The 23507-nt window shown below is 45.1% G+C and overlaps 1 protein-coding gene across 4 annotated transcripts in view; it reads left to right on the forward strand.

The window, feature by feature from the left end:
• Positions 1 to 17321, forward strand: part of UBR4 (ubiquitin protein ligase E3 component n-recognin 4) — a 137156-nt gene extending 119835 nt beyond the window's left edge. For all 4 annotated transcript variants that reach the window (XM_075018177.1, XM_075018176.1, XM_075018179.1 and 1 more), the window contains 5 exons: positions 271 to 465; positions 2007 to 2231; positions 13027 to 13117; positions 14520 to 14682; positions 16050 to 17321. In XM_075018177.1, the coding sequence (XP_074874278.1) occupies positions 271 to 465; positions 2007 to 2231; positions 13027 to 13117; positions 14520 to 14682; positions 16050 to 16114 (739 nt within the window). In that variant the 3' untranslated portion in view covers positions 16115 to 17321. The remainder of the gene's footprint in view (positions 1 to 270; positions 466 to 2006; positions 2232 to 13026; positions 13118 to 14519; positions 14683 to 16049) is intronic.
• The last annotated feature ends 6186 nt before the right edge of the window (positions 17322 to 23507 follow it).

Below are 23507 nucleotides of genomic sequence, written 5' to 3' on the forward strand. Positions count from 1 at the left end.
TTTTGCATCTGACGAAGTGGGTCTTTGCCCACCAAAGCTTATGCTCCAAAATATCTGTTAGTCTATAAAGTGCCGCAGAGCTTCTCATTTTTGCGGATACAGATTAACATAGATGCCCCTCTGATACTTTTCTGTGGTGGTAATTCCAGGGGATGTTGTTTACTTTTTCATTCTAAACTCTGTGACTTGTTTGTGGTATGGGAGGATAATTTAGACCTGCATTCCCAAAGGAGTGAATGCATATGTAATATAATCTATTGTTTTCTCCAGGCACAACACATACCTCCAGGAGTGCACAGGGCAGCGGGAGCCCACCTACCAGCTCAACGTCCATGACATTAAGCTACTATTTCTCCGATTTGCTATGGAGCAGTCATTCAGTGTGGATACTGGAGGAGGAGGAAGAGAGAGCAACATACACCTCATTCCATATATAATTCACACTGTGCTTTATGTCCTTAACACGTCAGTATCTTTGTGTGCCTTAGTAGTCTAACAGAAGGAAAGTGACAGACGGGCTCTCCTAGGGGAAGTCTCCAGATGATAAATGGATGAACAGCTGCAGGAAAGTTTCCTGCTGCGTATTGCTGTGGGGTGAAGCCTTAGTCAGCTTGCTGGGAACAGGGGAAGATGGCACTGGAATAGGAGACAAACCTCTTAACAATAGTGGTGCAGTTTTCAAGCATGAAATGCAGAACAGTTGCATTCCAGGTTGACACCAGAGTGGTGAACAGGAGAAATCTTGATCCTGCGCATCAGGTGCAGGCTTTGCCAGTGCTACAATGCATACTTGCTGCTTTACCACAGAGGTAATGGGAAAGGTTGGAAGCCACATAAAAGGTTTTAAAGGAAATTGATTAAACCCTTGATGCAGGATGTGTTTCACAGGGAACAGCAGCTTGTGAATGTGAAATTGGGAGCCTGGTTTAACAGCAGCAAATTCCAGTTTGTGTGCAATTATCTCTATGTTTGGGCGAAGTTAAGGGTGTTCAACTTAGAGATTGAAAGGACGTTGTCAGGTTGTCATATTTTTTATTTCCCCCTCCCCCCTCAAGTTTTCCTCGCCTGTACTTATGAAAAAAATTAAATCTGCTTAACTTTTTACTGCTTCCCTTCTTTCATCTTGGGTAATAAATTTAGTCTGTTTAGCTTCCAAGTGCACTAGCTCTAGCGAATACTTCAGTGAAATGTGTCTGTGTACATGGTCCGCTCACTGAAATTCAAAAGCAAAATAGAAACATTTCTGGTGATTTTTGGTTTATGTAAAAGGTTATTTTACAAGATCTAAATACCAAGCTGCTTTTGAGTTATCAGTATATGTAATACATGGTACACGCATGTAGGCAGTCTGCATTTAAAGTGTCTCTGACCAAATGGGCTTGAGGTGATACTGCATTACAGAGTATGGGATGTTCACCTATATCTGACCCTTGATTGCTATTTGGAGGGATAAATAGCACAAGCCGATACAAAGATCCAGCTATGGAAGGAAATATGTGATTCCCCAGGGACTCTTTCTCCTGCTTTGTATTGGTGTAGGGTAAATCTGTTTTGCAAGGCTATGTCTACACAACACTTTATTTCAAAATACCACAACCACACGCAAAATCCTTTTTGAAATAGCACCTGGCTATTTTAAAATAGCATTTTGGGACACAGTACTGTTTTAAAATAGTGTCTTTAGAGCCCATGATGGCTTTTTTTGAAATAGTAATTTCGAAATAGGTCTTATTTCTCATAGAATGAGGTTTACTGGAATCAGAATAATGCACCTGTTTTTTCAATTTTATTTTATAACCGCTGTTATTTCAAAATAACTTGGTCATGTAGACATAGCCCAAGTGTGCTTAGGGGAAATCAGAGACAAAAGATGTGTTTGGGGGGAAAAAAATGGACCTCTCATAGGGAATAAAGTGTTAGCTGATTGCTGATTGCTTCTAATACACATACAACTCAAGCAGATCACACTGCCTGAGCTAGTTGTTCACTCTTCCTTTATGTCACAGAACCCGAGCAACTTCCAGAGAGGAAAAGAACCTTCAGAGTTTTATGGAGCATCCCAAAGAGAAATGGGTGGAGAGTGCCTTTGAGGTGGATGGGCCCCATTACTACACAGTTCTGGCACTACACATCTTGCCCCCAGAGAAGTGGAAAGCCATGCGGATTGAGATACTCAGGAGGCTGCTGGTTATTTCACAAGCACGTGTGGTGTCACCAGGGGGAGCCAGCAGGTCAGTAATAGTCTCAAGTTTTGATACCCTTCCACTCAGCAGCTGCCCAGTGAACTTGGGCTTTGTCTACCCTAGACTGAGAGTCAACCACAGATACACAATTCTTGCTACAGCAAATGTGTAGTCTAAATCAACATATCTGTCCTCGGCTAACTTGTCTGTCTAAACAGGGGAAGGTCAGGAGAGTTTTCTCCCGTCGCCCTCCCTTACTACTTGCATCTCATGAGGAGTACAAGGGTCAACTGCAACCCCCTGAGAGGTCAGTTTCGTGCCTCCATACTAGACATGTGAAATTGAACCCTGGCAGATCAGCTTTGAGCAAGTCAGTCTTCCTGGGGTAGCATAGACGTAGCCACAGTCGTCTTACCATAGCTGCATAGCAATAAGTCTGGTGCAGGTGTCTCAATCACAGTTAACTCAAATGCTAACTCAAAACAAAATAACTCAGTTACCATTAGACAGTAATATAATAGCCATATAAAGTTGTTATAAATATTTTGGATGTTTTTCCTTTTTTTTTCCCATGATATATTGATTTGATTTGCAACACATATTACAAAGTGTATGCTGCTCAATTTGTTTTTGTTACAGATATTTGCACTGAAAAAAGATTTTTAAAAGGTAGTATTTCTTCCTCGAGTGTCCCCGTGGGTGCTCCACGATAGGTGTTGGGCTCGCCCCAGCGCCGCAGATCGGATCTTTCCAGCAGTTTCTGCCGGACCGCGCATGCGCTGGTGTGCACTGCTCCCCTGCGCGCTCCAGGCCACGTGCACGATCCGGTCCCCGTCAGTTCCTTCTTAACCGCCATCGGCTGCAGACGGAATCTGCTCAGGCTGCGGCCAGAGTCAGCGTATTTAGAGTTTTTCGGAGTTTTAGAGTTTTCTTTCAGAGTTCTTAGTTAAATTGTTTGTTTCTTTATTGCAAAAAAAGAAAAAGAAAAAAGAAAAAGAAATGTGTGTGTGTGTGTGTGTGTATAAGTAGAAAGTCTTAGTAACGAGAGGAGGAGCGGAGGCACCCCGGGGACGTGAAGGCCAGTAGGCCTCCTGCTGCAGCAGGCTGGAGTCCATGAGAGGGGAACAGGCACAGAGAAGGTGCCAAGTACCCTATTAACAGCTCAAAGACCCACCGCAATGTCCTCCTCAGGATTCAAGAAGTGTGAGTCATGCCGCGAAGCTATGCCGGCCTCTGATGGGCACAGTCAATGTATCAGATGCCTGGGGGAATCACACGTCACCCAGAAATGCTCCTTCTGTGCAAAGCTCACGGCCAGAGCTAGAAAGGATAGAGAAATGCGGCTGAAAATGCTGCTGTTTGATAAGGCCCTCCAGCCAGACGTGCCAGAGAGGCCTCAATCGGAGGGACGCACAGGGCTCCATAAAAGGAAGGCGGTGTCCCTCACCCCCTCGGTGCAGAAGCGGAGGAAGCTCTCTCCAGCCCGATCCCTGCCGGCGGTCACAGCGAGCGGGACGGGCATAGCTCACAGCCCCCAGCCGCAGTCACAAGCGAGCGGCAGCGCAGCAGCGCACGTGGCAGAGGCTGAGCTTCCGATTACTAAACAGCCGGCCTGTGCATTCAGAGCGGCGGCCAGGCAAGCGCCGGAACCGGCGGCACAGACCCCCGCGGCACCAACGGTGCAGGGCCAACAGGCACCGGAGGAGACTACCCGCGCGGCACCGCAGATGAGCGTGCCGAGCGCAGCGCTGACAGCGGGGCCGAGATCCCTGGCACAGAGAGGGGGGCGGAGCCAGCCCTGCAGGGGAGGGGAAAGGCAGCAGCGAAAACCCGGCACCGCAGCCCTTCTCCGGACAGGGCTGCAGGGCTGCTCTCAACAAGTCCTGCCCTTATGCTGCGTACACCAACCAGGAGACATGGGTCTCCCCCAGCCTACCCAGAGCCTCCTTCCCCGTTCCTCCAACCAGCCTCACCATGGCTCGGGCCACCCTCGCCTTTTCTGGGATTTGACCCTCTGGAGTACTACCACAAACCAGTTTCACCATTGTCTCAATCATCCAGACGATCTCGCTCCCCCAGACATCGGGGGTATGCACCTCGAGAGTGGTCCAGGTCTCCATCCCAGGAACTGTGCCTGTGCTGCCACGGTCGTCCTTATCACCCTGGGCATAGACACCACGGGCATACACCCAGGGGCAGGTCCCCCTCGACCGTCCAGTACCCCCGCAGGCACTCACGGACAGGGACAGAAACACAGCTGTCTCAAGGGGAGCTGGTTTTGGAACCCCGAGATTTTCCCTCGCAAGCCTGTAGTGAGAGGGTGTACCACCGGCAGCAGGACCCTGAGAGTTCAAGGGAGGTCTACCCTAGTGGTTCCTCCTTGTCCTCCCCCGACGAGGCTATAGCCCCGGGGATGTTGCCCCCCCGGACGACCTCAAACAGTTTCAGGAGCTGTTTAAAAGGGTGGCTTTCATGCAAGGCATCCAAACAGCAGAGGTGCAGGAGAAGCACCACAAGCTCCTCAAAAACCTGAGGCCTCGTCCAAAATCGCTATCCCGCTCGACGAAGCCATCATGGAGTCTGCTACTACCATATGGCCGACCCTGGCTTCCGCTCCACCTATAAACAAGAGAGCGGATAAGAAATACTTCGTCCCGGCGAAGGGCATGGAGTTTCTGTTTAGCCACCCACAACCAAATTCTCTGGTGGTCGAATCGTCTCAGCAGAGATCAAAGACTTCCCAGTACAAAGCGGGGGGAACGGATGGAGATGCCAAGAAGCTAGAGCTATTTGGCAGAAAGGTACACTCCTCCTCCACCCTGCTGCTGAGAATGGCTAATTATGCAGTGCATCTAGCGAACCACAATTTCGACAATTACTCCAGGCTTACTTCTCTCATGGATTCGCTTCCAGAAGATAAGAAGCCGGTGCTGAAGGCCATCGTGCAAGAGGGCTATGCAGCTTCAAGGACGGGAGTCCAGATTGCCCTGGACGTAGCGGACACGGCGGCACGCTCAACGACTACGGCAGTGGTCATGCGCAGGGAATCCTGGCTCCAGACATCGGGTATGCCGAGGGATCTGCAGGCAAAAATTGTCGATCTCCCCTTCGACACTCAGAAGTTGTTTGCAGAGTCAACTGATTCGGTCCTTCATTCCAGTAAAGACTCAAGAGCCACACTCAGAACACTGGGTATTTATACCCCTCCATACAGAAAGAAAAAGTATTACCCTCAACAACGGCGACACCCGTACCAACCTCAGCGTGCTCAGTACCAACGGGGCTACGACCAAGGGCGGCATCAACAGCAGCAACAACAGTATAGAACTCCCAGGCGACGTTCCCAACAAGGCCGTGCATCCTCGGGGCAGGCCCAAAGGCAACAAGTTTGACGGACAGGTCGAGGGCTGCACTATTACTACCATTGCGCAATGTCATCCACAATTAATGTTCCATCATTGCCTCCGACCATTCTACTCACAATGGCAAAAGATCACCACAGACAAGTGGGTACTAGAGATCATAGCCATGGGTTACGTGATCCCTTTTCAGTTGCTCCCACCGCCAAGACCTCCGCCCAGGCCTCATCTCAGGGATGCCTCCCACGAGGCGAAACTCAAGCACCAGGTGGACCACCTGATGCTTATACGGGTGGTCGAAAGAGTGCCGGAGCGACTTCAGGGGAAAGGGTTTTATTCACGATACTTCCTCACAGAAAAGAAAACAGGAGGCTGGAGGTCCATCTTAGATCTTGGAGGCCTCAACCGGTACTTGCAAAAACAATGCTTTCAGATGATCACAGTTGCCTCTGTACTCACGGCACTGGACGATGGAGATTGGTTTGCAGCCCTCAACTTACAAGATGCATATTTTCATATAACGATCCACCCAGCTCACAGACATTTTCTCCGGTTTATGGTCGGCAAAGAACATTTCCAGTACAAGGTTCTGCCGTTTGGCCTCTCCTCAGCCCCCAGAGTCTTTACCAAGACCCTGGCAGTGGTGTCAGCCTACCTGCACAGACAGGGGGTATTTATATTCCCATATCTGGATGACTGCCTACTGAAAGGGGCCTCGAAGGCGGAGGTACTACACATGATACGCGTAACAGCAAACATGTTTTCTTTGCTGGGCCTGGTCATCAACCTTGCGAAGTCAAAGATCGACCCCACACAGGACACAGAGTTCATAGGGGCACGCATAAATTCTATCACAGCAAGGGTTTATCTACCCCGACGCTCTCTTTCACGCCATCGGTTCCCTGGTACAAGTCATTACATACAGCCCCACAGTGCCGGTTTTAACGTGCTTGCAGCTGCTCAGCCACATGGCAGTGGCAACGTTTGTGGTACAGAATGCCAGATTGCGTATGCGCGACCTACAACATTGGCTGGTGAGCGTTTACAAGCCAGCATCCCATACTGTCCGCAGGGTGGTGTCGCCCACGACAGAGGTGCGCAGATCCCTGCAATGGTGGGTAAACCCCAAGAACATGCTAACAGGGGTACCCTTTCACCAACCACAAATCTCTCTTTTTCTCACCACCGACGCCTCCCACATAGGGTGGGGAGCACATATTGGCGAAGAGGTGATGCAAGGACTGTGGTCCCCTACGGAACAGTCACTGCATATAAATATACTGGAGCTCAGAGCGGTGTTCAACGCCTGCAAACACTTTCAAGACCACATACAAGGCAAGGTAGTCGGGATCAATACAGACAATATCTCCACCATGTTTTATATAAATCGACAAGGCACAGCTCGATCCCGTGCCTTATGTGCGGAAGCAGTCCGGCTGTGGAACTGGTGCATCGCCAACAATATAACGTTGAAAGCCTCGTACTTACCAGGCGCTCACAACGTGAAGGCAGACCAGCTGAGCAGGCACTTCGCACTCGCACACGAGTGGCAGATCCGCTCCAATCTGCTACGACTGATTTTTCATGCATGGGGGTTTCCTCAGATAGACCTGTTTGCCACTCAGCACAACAAGAAGTGCCCCCAGTACTGCTCCAGGGCAGGACTGGGGCGGGGGTCCCTGGGGGACGCGTTCGCGATTTCGTGGAAGGGCCCACTGCTTTACGCGTTCCCCCCCACGGTGCTCATCCACAAGGTCCTGCAGAAAGCCAGGAGGGAGAGAGCCCGCATGATCCTAGTGGTCCCCACGTGGGATCGACAGTAATGGTTCCCCTTGCTTCTCCGCATGTCAGATCGTCCACCGCTTCCCCTTCCGGTAGCGCCGGACCTGGTCACGCAGGCCCAGGGGTTCCTAGTGCATCCACACGCCCGAGGGCTGCACCTACAAGCATGGTTAATCCATGGCTCAGCTCCCTAGAAAGTACATGTACGGAGGGAGTACAACAAGTCCTGGAAAGTAGCCGAAGGATCTGCAACAGGAAGACCTACAAACAGAAATGGACTCGATTCACTGCATGGTGTTCCACCAAGCAGTTAGCTCCCCTTGAAGTGCCTATACCTGTCATACTAGAATACTTACTGGACCTCAAGAGAGGCAGGCTCTCCCTCTCATCGTTGAAGGTCCGTCTCGCCGCTATATCGGCTTTTTGGCATGAAGAGGAAGGGCCCACGGTGTTTGCCCATCCTATTGTTACCAGGTTCCTGAAGGGGCTGGTAAACCTGTACCCCCCTCGGAAACCGCTTCCACCATCGTGGAGCTTGGACCTGGTGCTCAGCGCGCTAATGGGACCACCCTTTGAACCCTTAGCCACGGTTTCCCTCTGTCTCCTTACAATAAAGACAACCTTCCTTCTTGCAATCACGTCAGCTTGCAGGGTGAGTGAGCTCGCAGCAGTTATGGCAACGCCGCCCTGCACAGTATTCTCAAAGGAGGCGGTAACCTTACGGCTGCACCCAGCCTTTGTTCCGAAAGTTTATTCAGAGTTCCATCTTAACGAACCTATAGTTTTACCCTCGTTTTACCCGAAGCCTCATAGCTCCAACAAGGAGGCACGCCTGCACCTCCTGGATGTGAGGAGGGCGTTGGCCTTCTACATAGACAGAACTAAGTCCTTCCGGAAAACGGACAGACTCTTAGTCTCTCTCGCTCCCAGATCAAAAGGAGAGGGTCTCTCTTCACAGAGAATCTCGAAGCACATTGTGTCCTGCATAAAGATGTGTTACGAACTTCGAAAGACTCCTTTAGTGGCCCCGCCTAGGGCTCGTTCCACCTGGGCGGTGGCAGCATCAACAGCCTTTTTCAAGGGCATCGTGCTAAAAGACATCTGCAGAGCGGCGACCTGGTCATCCTATGACACCTTCGCCAAGCATTATGCCCTACACCAGGTATTCCAAGAGGATACCCGCCTCTCGACAGCAGTCCTTTCGGGGGCAAGCTGAACATAACCCGATTACCCACCTCCTTTCTTGGGTTACTGCTGGGTAGTCACCTATCGTGGAGCACCCATGGGGACACTCAAGGAAGAAAGAGAAGTTACTCACTGTAGTAACGATGGTTCTTCAAGATGTGTCCCTGTGGGTGCTCCACCACCCCGCCATCCTCCCCGCTTCGGATCTCTGTTTGGTGTTTTTCAGGAGCATCCGAGGCGGTTGGTCAAGGAACTGGCGGGGACCGGATCGCGCACGTGGCCGGGAGCGCGCAGGGGAGCGGCGCGCACCGGCGCATGCGCGGTCCGGCAGAAACTGCTGGAAGATTTCCGATCTGCGGCGCCAGGGCGAGCCCGACACCTATCGTGGAGCACCCATGGGGACACATCTCAAAGAACCATCGTTACTACGGTGAGTAACTTCTCTTTTTGAAGTTCACCTCATACATGTACTGTGGTGCAATATCTTCATCATCCTTAAAACAGAATTCGAAATGTAGAATTATATTTTACGTAACTGCACTCCAAAATACCCTAAAACTTCAGCACCTGCGAATCTACTCAGCCCTACTTCTCGTTTAGCCAGTCACTAAGACAAATCAGTTTGTTTACATTTACGGGGGATAATGCTGCCTGCTGTTTATTTACAATGTCACCTGAATGTGAGAACAGTCATTTTGCATTGTGCTGTTGTAGCTGTTATTTCAAGTTATTTAAAGGCCAGATATGCTAAACATTTGTATGCCTCATGTTTTGACTTGTAGTTGGCACTATCTTTTATTCATCTTTTTTTACTGCAATTATTTGTGGATTAAATTTTTTTTCTTGCAGTTCATGATTTTCTAATTATTTGACAACCCTACACTGATGCATGTCTATGTTTTGGAGTAGTCAAGATTAACCCTTTTTATATGTTTGATTTTAAATCCATGTGGATGGAGACAGGCACACACACAATTATATGCACTGATTATGATGCACTTATGCACATGGAGTTTTTTCTGAAGTCTTTCTATGGTCAGAATTGGCCATGGTACTAGTAGATTAGAGCAGTACACATAGATCTATTCCAAGGGAGATTGCTTTTAATAGTATAACCTGCTTTTCCTGTTGCTCTCAATCCCAGAGACTTGCTGGATTTCTAGCTTGATCTCAATGATAGGGGAATCAGGTGCGTGAGAAGTTACAATCAACAATATGTTGTTTGTTGTAATAGTTCTGGCTAATTAGTGGGTCATGTTGGGTGCATTTGCCTGTTTTATCAGAGAAAATCTGCTAAGGGGTGGTGTGAAGGAGCTAAACGGAGACTTGAACTCCAAGAACTCATCTTTTATTTCCTTCTCTCCTAAATGAAGCAGTTCAGGTTAGTTTGTTGAACCACCACTTATGAAACCATCAGTGGTAGCTCATTTAACTGACACATTCAAACCTTTTTTGGTGCAGGATACCTACAAATAACTATAAATAGAACATGAAAGATCAGGTCGTGAAGTATTCAGGTGATCATGTCAAGTTTAGAAGTCTCTAAAATTCAACTAAGTTCTCTCCTCGGTACTGATAGAGACACTTGTAAAAATTTTAATCTTTAGTCCAGTGCCAGGAAGAGATTTGACTAGTGACTCTAGTGTGCTAGGTTATAACTGAACCAAGAGTTTTAACAAAAGAAACCTTATAAATATATGATTCACAGTGTGGATCTGTGTGAAATTTGAGGAACTTTTCCCATGCTTCTGACTCTGATCTGCATGAGAGAAGTGAGGCTTCCAAATTGCTTGTGTCTGACTTACAGTTTGAAATCCATGCGTAGCTGATGAGCCTGAACCAGCTTACATTAATGCAAATATAGCAGCTATTGTAGTGAGTAGCCATTCCAGAGGGCAGCTACATAGACTTAAGCCACAAGGGCCTTTTAGCTTTCAATTAAAGGAACAGAGTCCAATTATATCAAAACCATTCAAACAAAATGAAATTGTCTCACCACTGTTTGGGAATCAAGAATTAGCCTCACTTTCAGTTGCTCTTCTTCCCGTGGAAATGTAGTCACCTTTACTAATTGATTTTCCTTTAAGTAATTGAGCCTGCCCACACAAGCAGACTCCCACCTACACAGCACATGTTGTATATAAGGAGAGGGAAGGTCTCTTGGACAGATAGACATGGTTTGTAAAACAATCTCAGTGTATGAGACATCTGCAGCACTGATGAGTTTTAGCTGTGTACATCATCTGTGTATGCCCTTTTGTCTCTTGCTCATCCACAGCAGTGGCAGATGAACTGGTTGTAAATCTACAGTATAAGGAGGAAGCTGTCTCTAAACTTGAAAGTGGCAAACAAGAAGCAATATGTGATGAAATAAGGCAGATGTGCCTATAAAAATTATGCAAAAAAACCTTCAGATCCATTAGGATTGTTGGCAAGACATCTCAACTTGCCAGAGGCTGTTGGTGATTACCTAATTTTTCCCCTTAAAAACTCTAGCTAAGAAGATTGCCACCTTCCCTCTACCCCCAATGGTATATAGCACTTCTTCACATCCAGGAGTATTGACAGCAAACTCAAGAGAACTCTGGACACAAAGCTAGAGAATCAGAGTCTTACCTGAGATGGAAATTCCCATGCTCATTGGTGGGTTCCTCTCCTTTAATGGACCAGGGAATGTGGTATGACGGGACAGTAATGGAAATAGTTCACTGAAGCTTTTCAGCCAAACTTCACTGAGTACACCCTTGTATGGTATATATTTCTGTTTGAAACCGCTAAACACTCACAGTATGGATTCTGATTGAACCCAGAATTTGGCCACCTCCATGGGCTTGCAGATGGCCATCCATCAGCCAAAGTGGTTGTGTTCTAAATGTTCAGTGTCTTTGAAGAACTTGACATGCCTGAAATGTTCAGAGTGCGAAAGGAATGCAAAAACTGAAAAACTTGGTGGGGAGCTCTCCAGCTCAGCTGTAGCATTATAAACATAATATACTGGAAAAAAAGAATCAAAAGTTTCAAATGTCACCTTAACTGGCTTAAAACTGACCCAGGTTGTGTGCCTCTGGTGTTAATTCATTGCTTTTAAAAATTCTGGTTTAGGAATTTTTTAAAATATTCCAGTCAAAACTATAGTTGACCGTCAAGCTCTTTATCTATGAAGGTAAAGGATACAACTGCCTGCTGGCAAGGTTCAAGCACAAGTACCATAATTATTTATTGTCTAAGAACCATTGGTTTAAAAAAATAATAGAAATAAATGGCAGTCATGTAGCACTTTAAAGACTAACAACATAATTTGTTAGGTGATGAGCTTTCATGGGTCAGACCCACTTCTTCAGATCTGGAAATAGTGCTGAAAGGGAATTGGCATGATGATTATATAACAGGTAAAAATGGGGAAAAAATTGAAATGAAAACTGACAAATCAGGTACATAGGACAGAAGCGGGGGGGAAGGGAGGAGAAAATTACTTACTGTGTCTGTTAAGTGACTTTCCTGAGATGACTATGAATATCAAAGGTGGGGAAGCTGTCTTTGTAATGCATAAGGTAATTGCTATCTCTTTGGGGGCCAAGTGTCGAATCTGAGCACAAACTCTAGTTCAGATGTCTCCCTTTGTAATCTGGTGTTCTTCTCTTTGTTTTAAGACACACATTCTCAGGTCTTTAACTGAATGGCCCACTCCTCTGAAATGTTCACTGACAGATTTATGTGTATTCGGGTTCCTAATGTCTACTTTGTGTCCATTCATGGCGGAGGGGCATTGCTGGCACATGATGGCATATATAACATTGGTTGAGGTACAGGAGTATGAGACCCGATCTTGTAACTGATATGGTAGTCCATTGACGGTGTCCCCAGAATAAATATGTTTGTATCTCTCTGTTTTATATAACTGTCCTGTCAATTCACTTTTCGCACTATTTCCAGTACAGCAGTATCTCCAGATCTGAAGAAGTGGGTCTGCCCCACAAAAGCTCATCACCTAACAAGTTATTTTGTTAGTCTTCAAAGGACTGGTTTTCTGTTCTGTGGAGATACAGACTCACATGGCTACCTCTCTGTTACTAAGAAGTAATGTGTAAGAGGCCGCGTGGTTGAGCAGACTGAGCATTGAACAGGGGTCTGGAGACACACAAATTCTTTTTCCAGCCTTGCCACTGTCTGTCTCTTCCATGTCTTTGGGAGAGTGTTTCTCCCTCTTGCCCATTTTTCCCTTCTTTCCCCCCCATAAAAGGGAGTGTTGGCATCCCTACCACAGTTAGGTTACAGCTTGTAAAGCAGTTTACAAGTGCTAAGAATAGCAGGGCACATAGGACTGAGCATCCACCAGCATGGTAATGGGAATGTTTGTTCCACATGCTAAAGCACAGAACAGTGCTTATTCACAAACCCATTTCCCATGTGTATTATTGATAGGCCTGGGGCTGTTACAGCATTTGTGCTATTCATCAAATGCATTACAAAGCAGAGTAAAGTGATTAACTCAGAGCCTGATTTCATTTTCTTCCAAGACTGACAGATAAAGCAGCGAAGGATTATTCAGCATATCGCTCTGGCCTTCTCTTCTGGGCCCTCGTAGATCTCATTTACAACATGTTCAAGGTAAGAGCTGTCTGGAGGCAAGGTTGTTGATTTATCTGGGGTTTTATGTTTTTATGGGTGCTGTTAAAATCAGTGTGGTGTGTCCACTCTGTTCCTTTGAATGGTAAGCAGGGCTTGAAATCCTTTCTAAATATCAAACTCTGCTTGTTTCTAAGAATGAGAGACATGGTCACAGTATCTGTCCACTTATTATCACCCCTCTCCCCAGCACTTGTCCATCTGAAATAATGTTTTACAGCCCCCACCCGTCCTGTGTTTCTGTCTTCTGTTCGTTGTTTCAAAAAATTGCAATTCTGCACTAGAGCAAATGGTTGGAATAGCCCTTGCTGAAGGAGGGGGAAGGGAGTCCTGGCCTTGGGCACTGCTTGGGATATCTGATTCCGTTCAGAATGGATAGAGCAGGATCAATAAGACCCACTCTTCTTTGAGAGAGGATAAGAGCCAAGGCCAGTAAAACACACTGTTCTCTCCCCAAAGAACACAAACATTTAATTAGGGCAAAGTGGAGAAGGAAGACTTTTGGGAACTTTTTAAAACTTTAGACAAGAGGAATAGAAAACCCGAGGCCAAGGCATCTCTCTTATATGGCATGTTTAAAGGAGACAGGAAATATAAGTCCAAAGGCAACACTTCAAAATGAACTAGCATTTTTCACATGGCCCCTCAGGTTATTGAACTCTGCATTTTCTAAAGATTGGATGCAGCATGTGGCCATAGATACATGAGAGTCAGGGTGGATGAGGGAGAAACTTTTACTGGATCAACTTCTGCTCATAAAAGAATCAAGTTTTCCAGCTACTCAGTTATTCTTCAGATATGGAAAATATATTCATTCTGTCACAGCTCTGTTTGACCTTGTATTTAGCTATGACACTGAGTCCCTTTCCCAGCTTTGAACAAGAGTTCTGGGTAGCTCAAAAGCTTGTCTATTTCACAAGCAGAAGTTGGTCTGATAAAAGTTCCCTCACTGACCCTGTCTGTTTCGTAAAGCAGGAGCAAGCAAACTTTTTACACCAGGCCTCGCTTTTTGTCCCTGCAATTAGCACAATCCTTCCTCTGCCTCCAAGCTGTCTAATGTCATTCAAATTGATAGAAATTTCAGTTGTGTTCATATTTAAAAAAAAATCTTTTTGGCATGTGTAAGAAAGTATGTAAAATGTAAAAACTATTAAACTGTGTATGAATATGTATACACATGCAAAGAAACAGTAGCATATTTCAACCTTTTTAAGGAGATGGATGAGTCTGACACCCAGCCGCTGATCGTGCTGTGTCCCTGCCCCCAATGAAATGTCATACACACAACCCAAGAGGGTCTGTCCCCTATTTTCCACACTCCTGTTCTAACGGGTTCATTCTACTGCTAAAGCAAACTGACTTGTCCTGTTTTTCCTCCTTGTAGAAGGTGCCTACCAGCAACACAGAGGGAGGCTGGTCCTATTCTCTGGCTGAATTTATACGACACAATGATATGCCAATACATGAAGCTGCAGACAAGGCCCTGAAAACTTTTCAGGAGGAGTTCATGCCAGTTGAAACCTTTTCTGAATTTTTGGATGTCGCTGGTCAGTATTAATTTTACCTTTCAAAGGCTGTTTTTATGTAACTTGTGACTGGAAATATTGGAGATGTGTGTGGAGCAGGAAGCCAGGGAGTGATGAGACCTTAGAACACCAGGTGTCTCCTAGGTCACTTTGAAAAACATTCTTTTTGGCAAGTCTTCTGTTTCTCTCTGTCATCTGCATTCACCAATGCAGGGATATTCGGGCAAAATTCACCATCTCACTGAAAAACACCTTCTCCTGCCATTTCCCCATCTGCAAAATGGAGATACCTGAGACTCAGCTTTGTAAAGGGCTTTGAGATCTAAGAATAAAGAATGCTATAGAATATATATGTGGTGAAGAAGTGCTGCTGCTGCATTTGAATTTGTAATATGGCACAATTATTATAGTAGATGATTCTAATTCCAAAAAAGAATTGTGGAGGAATTAACTGGAACAGATGAACTTCAAAGCAGTAGTGTTCCTGTCTTTATTTAATCATGCAAGTAGCAAGGAACAAAGGAAATGTAAAACATAAGTTTATAGGAGTGGAATTGTTTAATATAGGATGGTGTACCACAATGCATCAGGACACCTATTCTGTGTTTCAGGGCTTACCTTCTTGTATGAATAGTGTCATCTTACTGCTGTTCAACTTGATTTACATTTTGTAGGATCCACTCTGGTTTTTCTAAGTTCATATTTGGTCATAAATTTGTTAGTATTTGTTTAGATCCTTATCTCCATGAAACCAGAGAAACTCACCTCTGGGGAGCTACTCCTAATCATTTATGCTCCCCAACTCCTATCCTTACTAGCAATTACAGCAGCCATTATTGCTCATCATACAACCTTGTAGGAGACAGTGCAGTCAAAAAGTTACGCAAAGATAAATGGCACCGTCTGTATCATCTTCTAAATGTATGTGTAATGCCAATATTTTCTGGCATTTCTACATCACTTCCGAAGGTGGGTTGTGAAGGTAAGCACCAGATTGAACAAACTACACCTAAAACGAGGCCATGATTTAAATCACTGGTTTAGACATCAGTGCCAGTCATTGGTATAGCTGCACTAGTGCAGAACCTTTGTATAGGCAGGGCAAAGAGCTGTACTGTTCTGGTGCAAATAGCGGCTTTGTTGGTCTATGTGAGGGGTTGGAACTGACTGACTTGTGAGTCCATTAGCCAACCTGACTGACACTGATCTGCTGTTGTCAGATGTATATTTGATTTAAAACAAGTTCTGCTCTATGATTAATCCAGTGGTGGTTATAACTTCCCTGCCTTCTAAATTTAGATCCAGGTATTCTTATTGTAAAAGATTCCTGGTGATTTCAGAAGAGCATTCAGCTCCTCCTGACTAACTTATCTGTGCTGTTTTTTCAGGACTCTTATCAGAAATCAATGACCCTGACAGCTTCCTCAAGGATCTGTTCAACTCCATTCCTTGAGCACAGAGAAGCAACTTGCAAAGATCTACAGTAGCTTGCCTCCCATATCTTTCCTCTGTGTGCAGTCTTTGCCTCCCATCAGGAGTGTTGCATTGTTTTATTTTCTACAGGTTTCTCTCCTCCCCCCACCCCGCCCCCGGAGTGATTTGAGATTTAGGCTTCTTGTTTTATCTTGTATTTCAATGCTTCTATATGTATATATATATAATATATATATACACACACACACAAAAAAACACCTTGTGTATTCCAAGTGAATGAAGGAACTTCTATGGACTGAGGAATCCCAGCCAGTCAATCTTTACACTTTTTAGTGTGCATCTCTTTGAAATTAAATAAATTAAACACAAAAGGTCATGATGAGTTTGACTGGTAATTTAACCAGCCAGTGGCAGCCTAAATGCTAGGTACCCTTTTGTTTTGTTTTGTTTCTCAGAGTTCCTGTGTTACAGCACTCGGGTTCAGAGCCATTCCTTTTTTCATACCATTGTATAAAGAGCATGTAAAACCATTGGAGTTGTAGTGGTCAAGGACAGTGTCTGTGACACTACGTTCACTGACTCATTTTTCATGCCATATAAAACAGATTTCCTCTTCTTGAGGTGTTAGAAAGCTATGAAATGCAAGGACAGCATGTTATGCTTGATTTTCTCATAGTTACTGTGAAGAGAGAATAGCTTTTACAATTGCAGTCGTCTGCCGATGCCTTGTGTGTTCCTTCTCTCATTGAGACTCCTGGGATTTAATAATATAAATGACTGATGCATGTTTTGTGTACCAAGCTCTTTCTAGATTCCATTCACTCTTGAGCTGTCTTCAAAACCAGAAGGTACGCTCTTCAGTCGGATAAATTTACCATACAGGAAGATCACACCTAGACAAGGGGAGAGAGTTAAGGAAATGGGACATTTTTTTGCAATTAAAATTTGTTCCTTAATCGCTGATAAAATTTTGATTCCTTTGAGAACCCTATGGGGAATAGAAAACATAGGAATGTCAAGATGGCTGCCAAGCCTTTTCCTGGGCTACCATTCTCATTCAGCAGTGGGTACCTAGATAATCCAGTCACCTGTCTGTCTGAACACAGCCTTGGCTCTTCTCATCAAGTTATGCATGCTGGTAACTTACCTTTGCCATCATCTCTGCTGTCATGTAACCAGCTGCAGTCTGGTTAACCTGGAATCCAATAAAGCTTTCCCCATCCTTCTGTCTCTGTATGAACTTGAATTTCAGCAAATCATACTCAATCCCATAATTTAGCAACATGTGACCAGTAAACAATAGTTCAGAGACTGAGTAACTAAGCAGGCCTTCCAATGCTATTAATAGCTATGGGAATGTATTGATCAGAAGACCATTGTGTTGTCACCTACCACCATAGGAGCTGTTTGAGTGCTCAGTCCAGTTCCAGTGGTCTGAGGTGATTCCTCAGGGTGGAGAGTTGGAGTGCAGAAGAGCCAATGGAACAGTCAGAGTATTTACTAAAAATAGACTGAGATGAAATATCTCATGAGAAATGCAAGGGAAGTTTCAGAGGGATAAATTAAGCTCTATCTATAGATCTGCCTTGCCCTTTAAGGCACTGATAGGAAGGGTTGAGAGTGAAGTATTCTAAGAGAGTCTAACTCAGCATAGTTCCCAATTAGCAAGGGGCTGGTGCAGTGGCGTACTTCTGTGAGGCTGGGGAGACTATTGCCAGCTAAGCACAGGACCCGGGATGATAAAGTCCCCTTCTTTGCAGAGCACTTACTTTCAAGGACAGACTTCGTGGTCTGAAGTCTGCTTTCACAGACATGTGAAACCAGTGGCCTAAACATGAATGCAAAATGCTTATAGACTAGAGCTGTGTCTATACTACAGAGTCCCGTCGACAGAAGTCACTGTTGACAGATATTTCTTGATAGAACCTCTGTCTACAGAACATGTCCACACCTAATAGGGGCTCCCCTGTCTATGCCTCCTGTCAACAGACAGCATCCAGACTGCCCAGCCCTCTGTTGACAGAACAGCCAACTGTAAGCTCTACAGAGAGGATGCCCAGTGAACCGGAAGTCCTCTCTATCAACAGAGGGCCCCACGAAGTCTCTATGCTACTTTTCTGTCACCAGAATCTGTCTTCAGAGGCACTATGCCTCAAACTTTCAAGACATAACTCTGCCAGGAAAATAGTTGTGTTCTGTCAACAGGTTCTAGACAGAACACAGTTGTAGTGTGGACACTCCCTAGTTCTGTCAACAGAAGATCTCTTCTATCAACAGAACTTTGTAGTGTAGACACAGCTTAGGAGTACAGCTCCCAACCTCCAGCATGATTCCATGCTGCTTTGTTGCCCCCCTACACCCCCCATATCTATTGCCATGAGATGTCATATGCTGCGGACGTCCCATTTCTTGTGAAGAGAAAAGACCTTTCCCACCAATGTAATTAAGAAATTCATGAGAAGGCATTTTTGAGAGTAACTCATAGGAAGTAAGTTAGGTTGCATCAAGAACGCAAATGTGCATTGCTGGTAGCATTGAGCTTTTACTTTCTGAGATTCTAATGTGCCAATTGTCGTGGCACCTAGAAATCAGGTACAAAAATGTCAATGTGGCGACTGCCCACTGCACATTAGAAAGGAGCCTATTGATTCACTAAGCCCACCATTAAAGTGCAAAGGCGACGAAGCACTGTTCAGCAATGCTGTGAAGGAAATTAACAAGTGCTTGCCATTCCCACATACATTGTGTTAATGTTAGAAAAAAAGCCACCTTCTCTTCCATTTCATTTTTGCCAGCCAACAATAAATAGAACTCACAGCCTGTTTTCCTGAGCTTTTCATCTGTAGATGGACTAAGGTTTTATTTGTGTCTTAGTTGCATAATGGTTGGCAGATCTTGCCCTGAACAAGGCGTACTCGTGTGGTTTAGCAACGCTTAAGGGTAAATTGCCAGTGTGAACAGAGATGGTGCTTTACCTGCTCATTATATATTTTCATAAGGCTCTGTGCTAGAAGCATCATGTTTTCTTTTCATCTCTGTGGAGTTAGCCCGTCAGGCACTACATCTGCACCTGCTTAGAAAGAGTGCAGCTCTGAACAACAACAAACCCCTGCCAAATACATTACCAGCTCCTTCCCATTTACGTGACATTTTTTCTGCAATATAACAGTAGTACCTGGGCTTAAAAGTTAGCTCTGTCAGTATTCATATGTTATAGGCCTTGTCTACACAGAAACTTGAATTGGTTTAATTAAAAGGTTTGTGTTTCAAATGACAATGTAGCTAAACAAGACCAAAATCCTCTGTAGACCTTTATTTTGGATTATATTATTGCAACTTAAATAGGTTCTTTAGCCAGTTAAGTAAATTGCAACAAACCACTCGCCAAAAGAGTAATTGTATAGGGTTTTGCACTGGTTTAATTATATTTTATTTTAAAATCAGAGCAACTTTTCCCATGTGTACAAATCACAGTTTCCTAGAGGCAGGATTATGACTTTATGGCACTGAGGTATAGAATCCAGTCTGTGATGGGACATGTCAAATTGTGTGGGAAGTCTACAGCTAAGATTGATGATCGGTCTGGTCTTACTTAAACATCTTCAGAGGGAATAAACTGTGTTGGCCACATCTACGGGGCATAATAAATTGGAAGTGACGGAACACCACAGAGGAGATCAAAGGAACTAGAAGAATTAGAAATGTGCAAAAAAAATCAGGTTGGAAATATTCTAGCTAACACATTTATAAAGAAAACTAAAAGACAGTGATGCTAAAACTCTAATTTGCTTTCTATTATCCCCTAAGGCGGGTGCACCCCCAGAGGGGCATGGCGTTTTGTAAGGGGAGGGTTCAGTGTGCTTGGCTCCCTCCAGCTCTCATTCCTCGTGGCCTCTGCTGCTGCAGTTGCTAAGAGAGACACCCCCCTCCCCTGCTGGTGGGCCAGTCAGAATGTTCTGAGGCCCTGAGTCAAGCGGTGGGGCCAAGCCATCAGGTTCCTACCTCGGTAGGGCAGATGCCTTGGGACCAGCCTGTGCATGCTGGCCCCCAGGTAATGTTTAGTGCTGCCTGTGAGGGTGCCAGACTGCCTTCATCCTAGTGCCATTGCCCCCAGTCAACACGGCACAGGAGCTGTGAGTCCCCTTGTGTCTCCCACATACTCTCCTGGGATCATTCCCCAAGTACCCTTCCCCCTTTGGGGTACCCCTAGAGCCACCCAGTACCTCCTTCCCAAACATCCCACCCACTTCATAAGTACACCCCCCCACATCCCTCCCTGTGGTCTTCCCATCAACTGGGGCAGGTGGGGGTGTAGTCATTTGCAGAGCTGAAAAGTGGGGTACCAATGTAAAAAAAAGTTTGTTCACCCCAAACTAAGGCATGAGTTTGCAGTGCATTCTGGCAGCAATAAAGCCCCATGTAATTTTAGTTACATAGGCACCTGGATCCAGACATAAGTAGCATAAGTAATTGTTTATGGGCCTCAGCAGCTTAAAGTAGCCCCCTATTAATTATGGGGGATGTACTCCTGCTTAGGACCACCCCCCACCAGTGGGGTAGGACAGGCACTAGGAGGGGCATAAGAGTGGATTATCCTTGGAATGTAGTGTTCAGTTCTGAGAACCCTGATAAGAGATGGACAAGTTAGAGGAACTTCAAACTAGAGCAGTTGATCTGACTGCCAAGCCTGTTTTGTTCTTAATTGATGACTTGGAACAAATGACTGAATGAACAACAATTAAAAGAAGCCAAACACCGAGATGAGGGGAAGAGTTATTTGGTGCAGGAAGAAGACATACAGCTAGGATTAACAGGATGTAACTGAAGCTATGACCTCTATGGTTAGCGTAGACGACTGCAGATACACAATTTTAGCTACACCAATTGCATAGCTAAAATCGACATATCTACGCTGGGCTAACTTGTCTGTCTTAACAGGGGAAGGTTGATGGAGAGTTTCTCCCTTCAGCCTTCCTTACTCCTCATGAGGAGTACAGGGGTCAACTGTGACCCCTGAGAGCTCAATTTCATGCACATGCAAAATCAAACCCTGGAAGTGGGTCAATCTTCCATGGTAGCGTAGACATAGCCTAAGAAAAGGTAGTCTCAGTATCATGGAAAAAAATCTTCCATGTCTTAACAGTGAACAGTGCTTCAGAGGCTGACCTAGTATGAACTGTGTGACCTGAGATCTGCTTCTATGAGGCACAGGCTTCCCAAAAGCAAAGATCTGACATGGTTGCAATGGGAGAAGCTGAGCAGATGGCTTATTTAAGCTTTATAAATAGTGCCTCACAGAGAGAACAAAGACACAGTCCCTACCCCAGATGCTTGCTGTAACATCAGTATTCTTGTCTTTCAAACCTGCTATGCTGGGAAAACCCCTTTAGACTGAATTACCTTGTTGCCTTTCGTGAATTTGCAGTGTTAGATTTTGCAATTGCAACAAATTATTCTATGACTCCTCTTAAAACCAAAACATTTGAATAATCAAGAACCTGACCGTTGCTCATTTAAAAAGACCTGGCAACAAGGTTCCCAGCTGCTAACAGAATGTGACTTTTTTTATTACTGTGTCGTCTTCCCCAATGTTAAGAGGAGTTCCTGTTCATGTGCCAGCAGTTTAAGAACTGTTTAAAAACCTTTTTCTTTCCTTCCTACCCACCCCTGCAAACAAGCTAACTTGGGATGTCATAGAGTTTATAATCAGATCATGACACTACTCATCCTTATGAGGCTGAAATCAATCATCTCCTCAAAGGTTCTCTGTACTACAAAGTTGGCAACTCTTTTATTTCTGGCAATGCTACAGAAGACAGACAAAACACATGATGTACCGAAGATCAGTGCCATCTAGTTTTAGCATAACAGGGATCTCATCTGCCCAGATCCCTCCTTTCATGCTAGTATTTGCACTCTGCCATTTTTCCAGTGGCTATAAATAGTTTTGATACTTCTGTCACGTTATCTCCATTCCAGAACACTAACTGTTGATATTTTGCAAATTAAATTGCAACCGTGATTCCTTGTATTTTGCAAATTTTCTCACACTTATCCTGTAGCATGCTCTGGTGTTCTTTTGTCTCCCTAGATCTGCATGTGTGACCTCAGGGTCTTCACACTGAAATCCTTTCTGTTTCTCCTGCAGCTCCACAGTTTTTAGAAGGCTTACATTGTGGTGACCAAAGGCAAACACCTTACTTCCTCTATAGCCTCCCTGTCCCATGCCCCTAGTATTTCCTTTTTAAAACACAGTTTCATCTCTCTATTTTGTCTCTCAATCCAGTTGCCTAGACTGTTTTCAAACAAACCTTGGAACCGCTACTGCCAAGCATAAACATATAAATCATGAGCTGAAATACCTTGCAAACGTTCTGAGTTTCCAGTGCAATAAAGGCATCTTTAATATCCAAAAACTGGATCGCTTGTAGTTAAGGCACTGGAAGGGGACTCAGACGATCTAAATTCAAATCCTAACTGTATCGGAGAGGTAGCCGTGTTAGTTTGTATCTTCAAAAACAAGAAGTCCTGTGGTGCCTTATACACTACCAGATATCTTGGAGCAAAGACCCACTTCATCAGATATGGGTCTTTGCCCATGAAAGCTTATGCTCCAAGATATCTGGTAGTCTGTAAGGTGCCACAGGACTTCTAATCCTGTGTCACTCAAACTACCTGTATGTACGTGGGCAAGTCACTGAATCTTTGTGCCTGTTTCACATCTGTATAATGCATAATCCTCTCTCTCATTTATTTAGATAGTATGTTTTGTGGGTGCACAATACCTAGCATAGTGGGGCTCTAGGCACTTCCATAATACCAACAAAATTCGTTTCATCCTGTAGCCATCGTCGCTTCCTCCAGTCCCCTTAGATGCAGATGGGTCACGTTCAAAAAGATGTTTTGGCACTGCCTGGTGGGCCACCAGCAAACAGGCAAGGAGACAAACATGGGCCAGGGCTCTCAGTCACGCAAACAGGTCTCGTGCTTGCTTAGCATGAATGTATGCTTACGTTGGCAGAAACTTCCCACCACAGCTTTGCTGGACTGCTTGAAGCAATTTAGAAGTACACCTTGTTCACCACACAATCAACCACTGGTTATGTAATGAAGGTGCTTGAAGAATAAGCAGTTACATCATTTTGGTTTTGAAAGAACAAATAATTTAATGTAAGTTTTTTTGCTGGGGAGAGATCCAGGAACCACTGCAGCAGTGGCCGCTGCAATCTCCTTGCAATGGCTGATTTTTCCTATGTTCACAAACCAGATGTTTTATCTGCCTCTGGTTTCTGTTAAGCGCTTTCGGTGGGATTTTCAAAGGACACTTTGGGAGTCAGGTACCCAATCTATTGAAAGTCAATCTCCCTTACGCACCTTGGGAAAGCCCCGAGGCAGTTTAGAAAGATGTTATA

This window comes from Carettochelys insculpta, chromosome 23 (assembly GCF_033958435.1).
Source record: "Carettochelys insculpta isolate YL-2023 chromosome 23, ASM3395843v1, whole genome shotgun sequence".
NCBI lineage: Eukaryota > Metazoa > Chordata > Testudines > Carettochelyidae > Carettochelys > Carettochelys insculpta.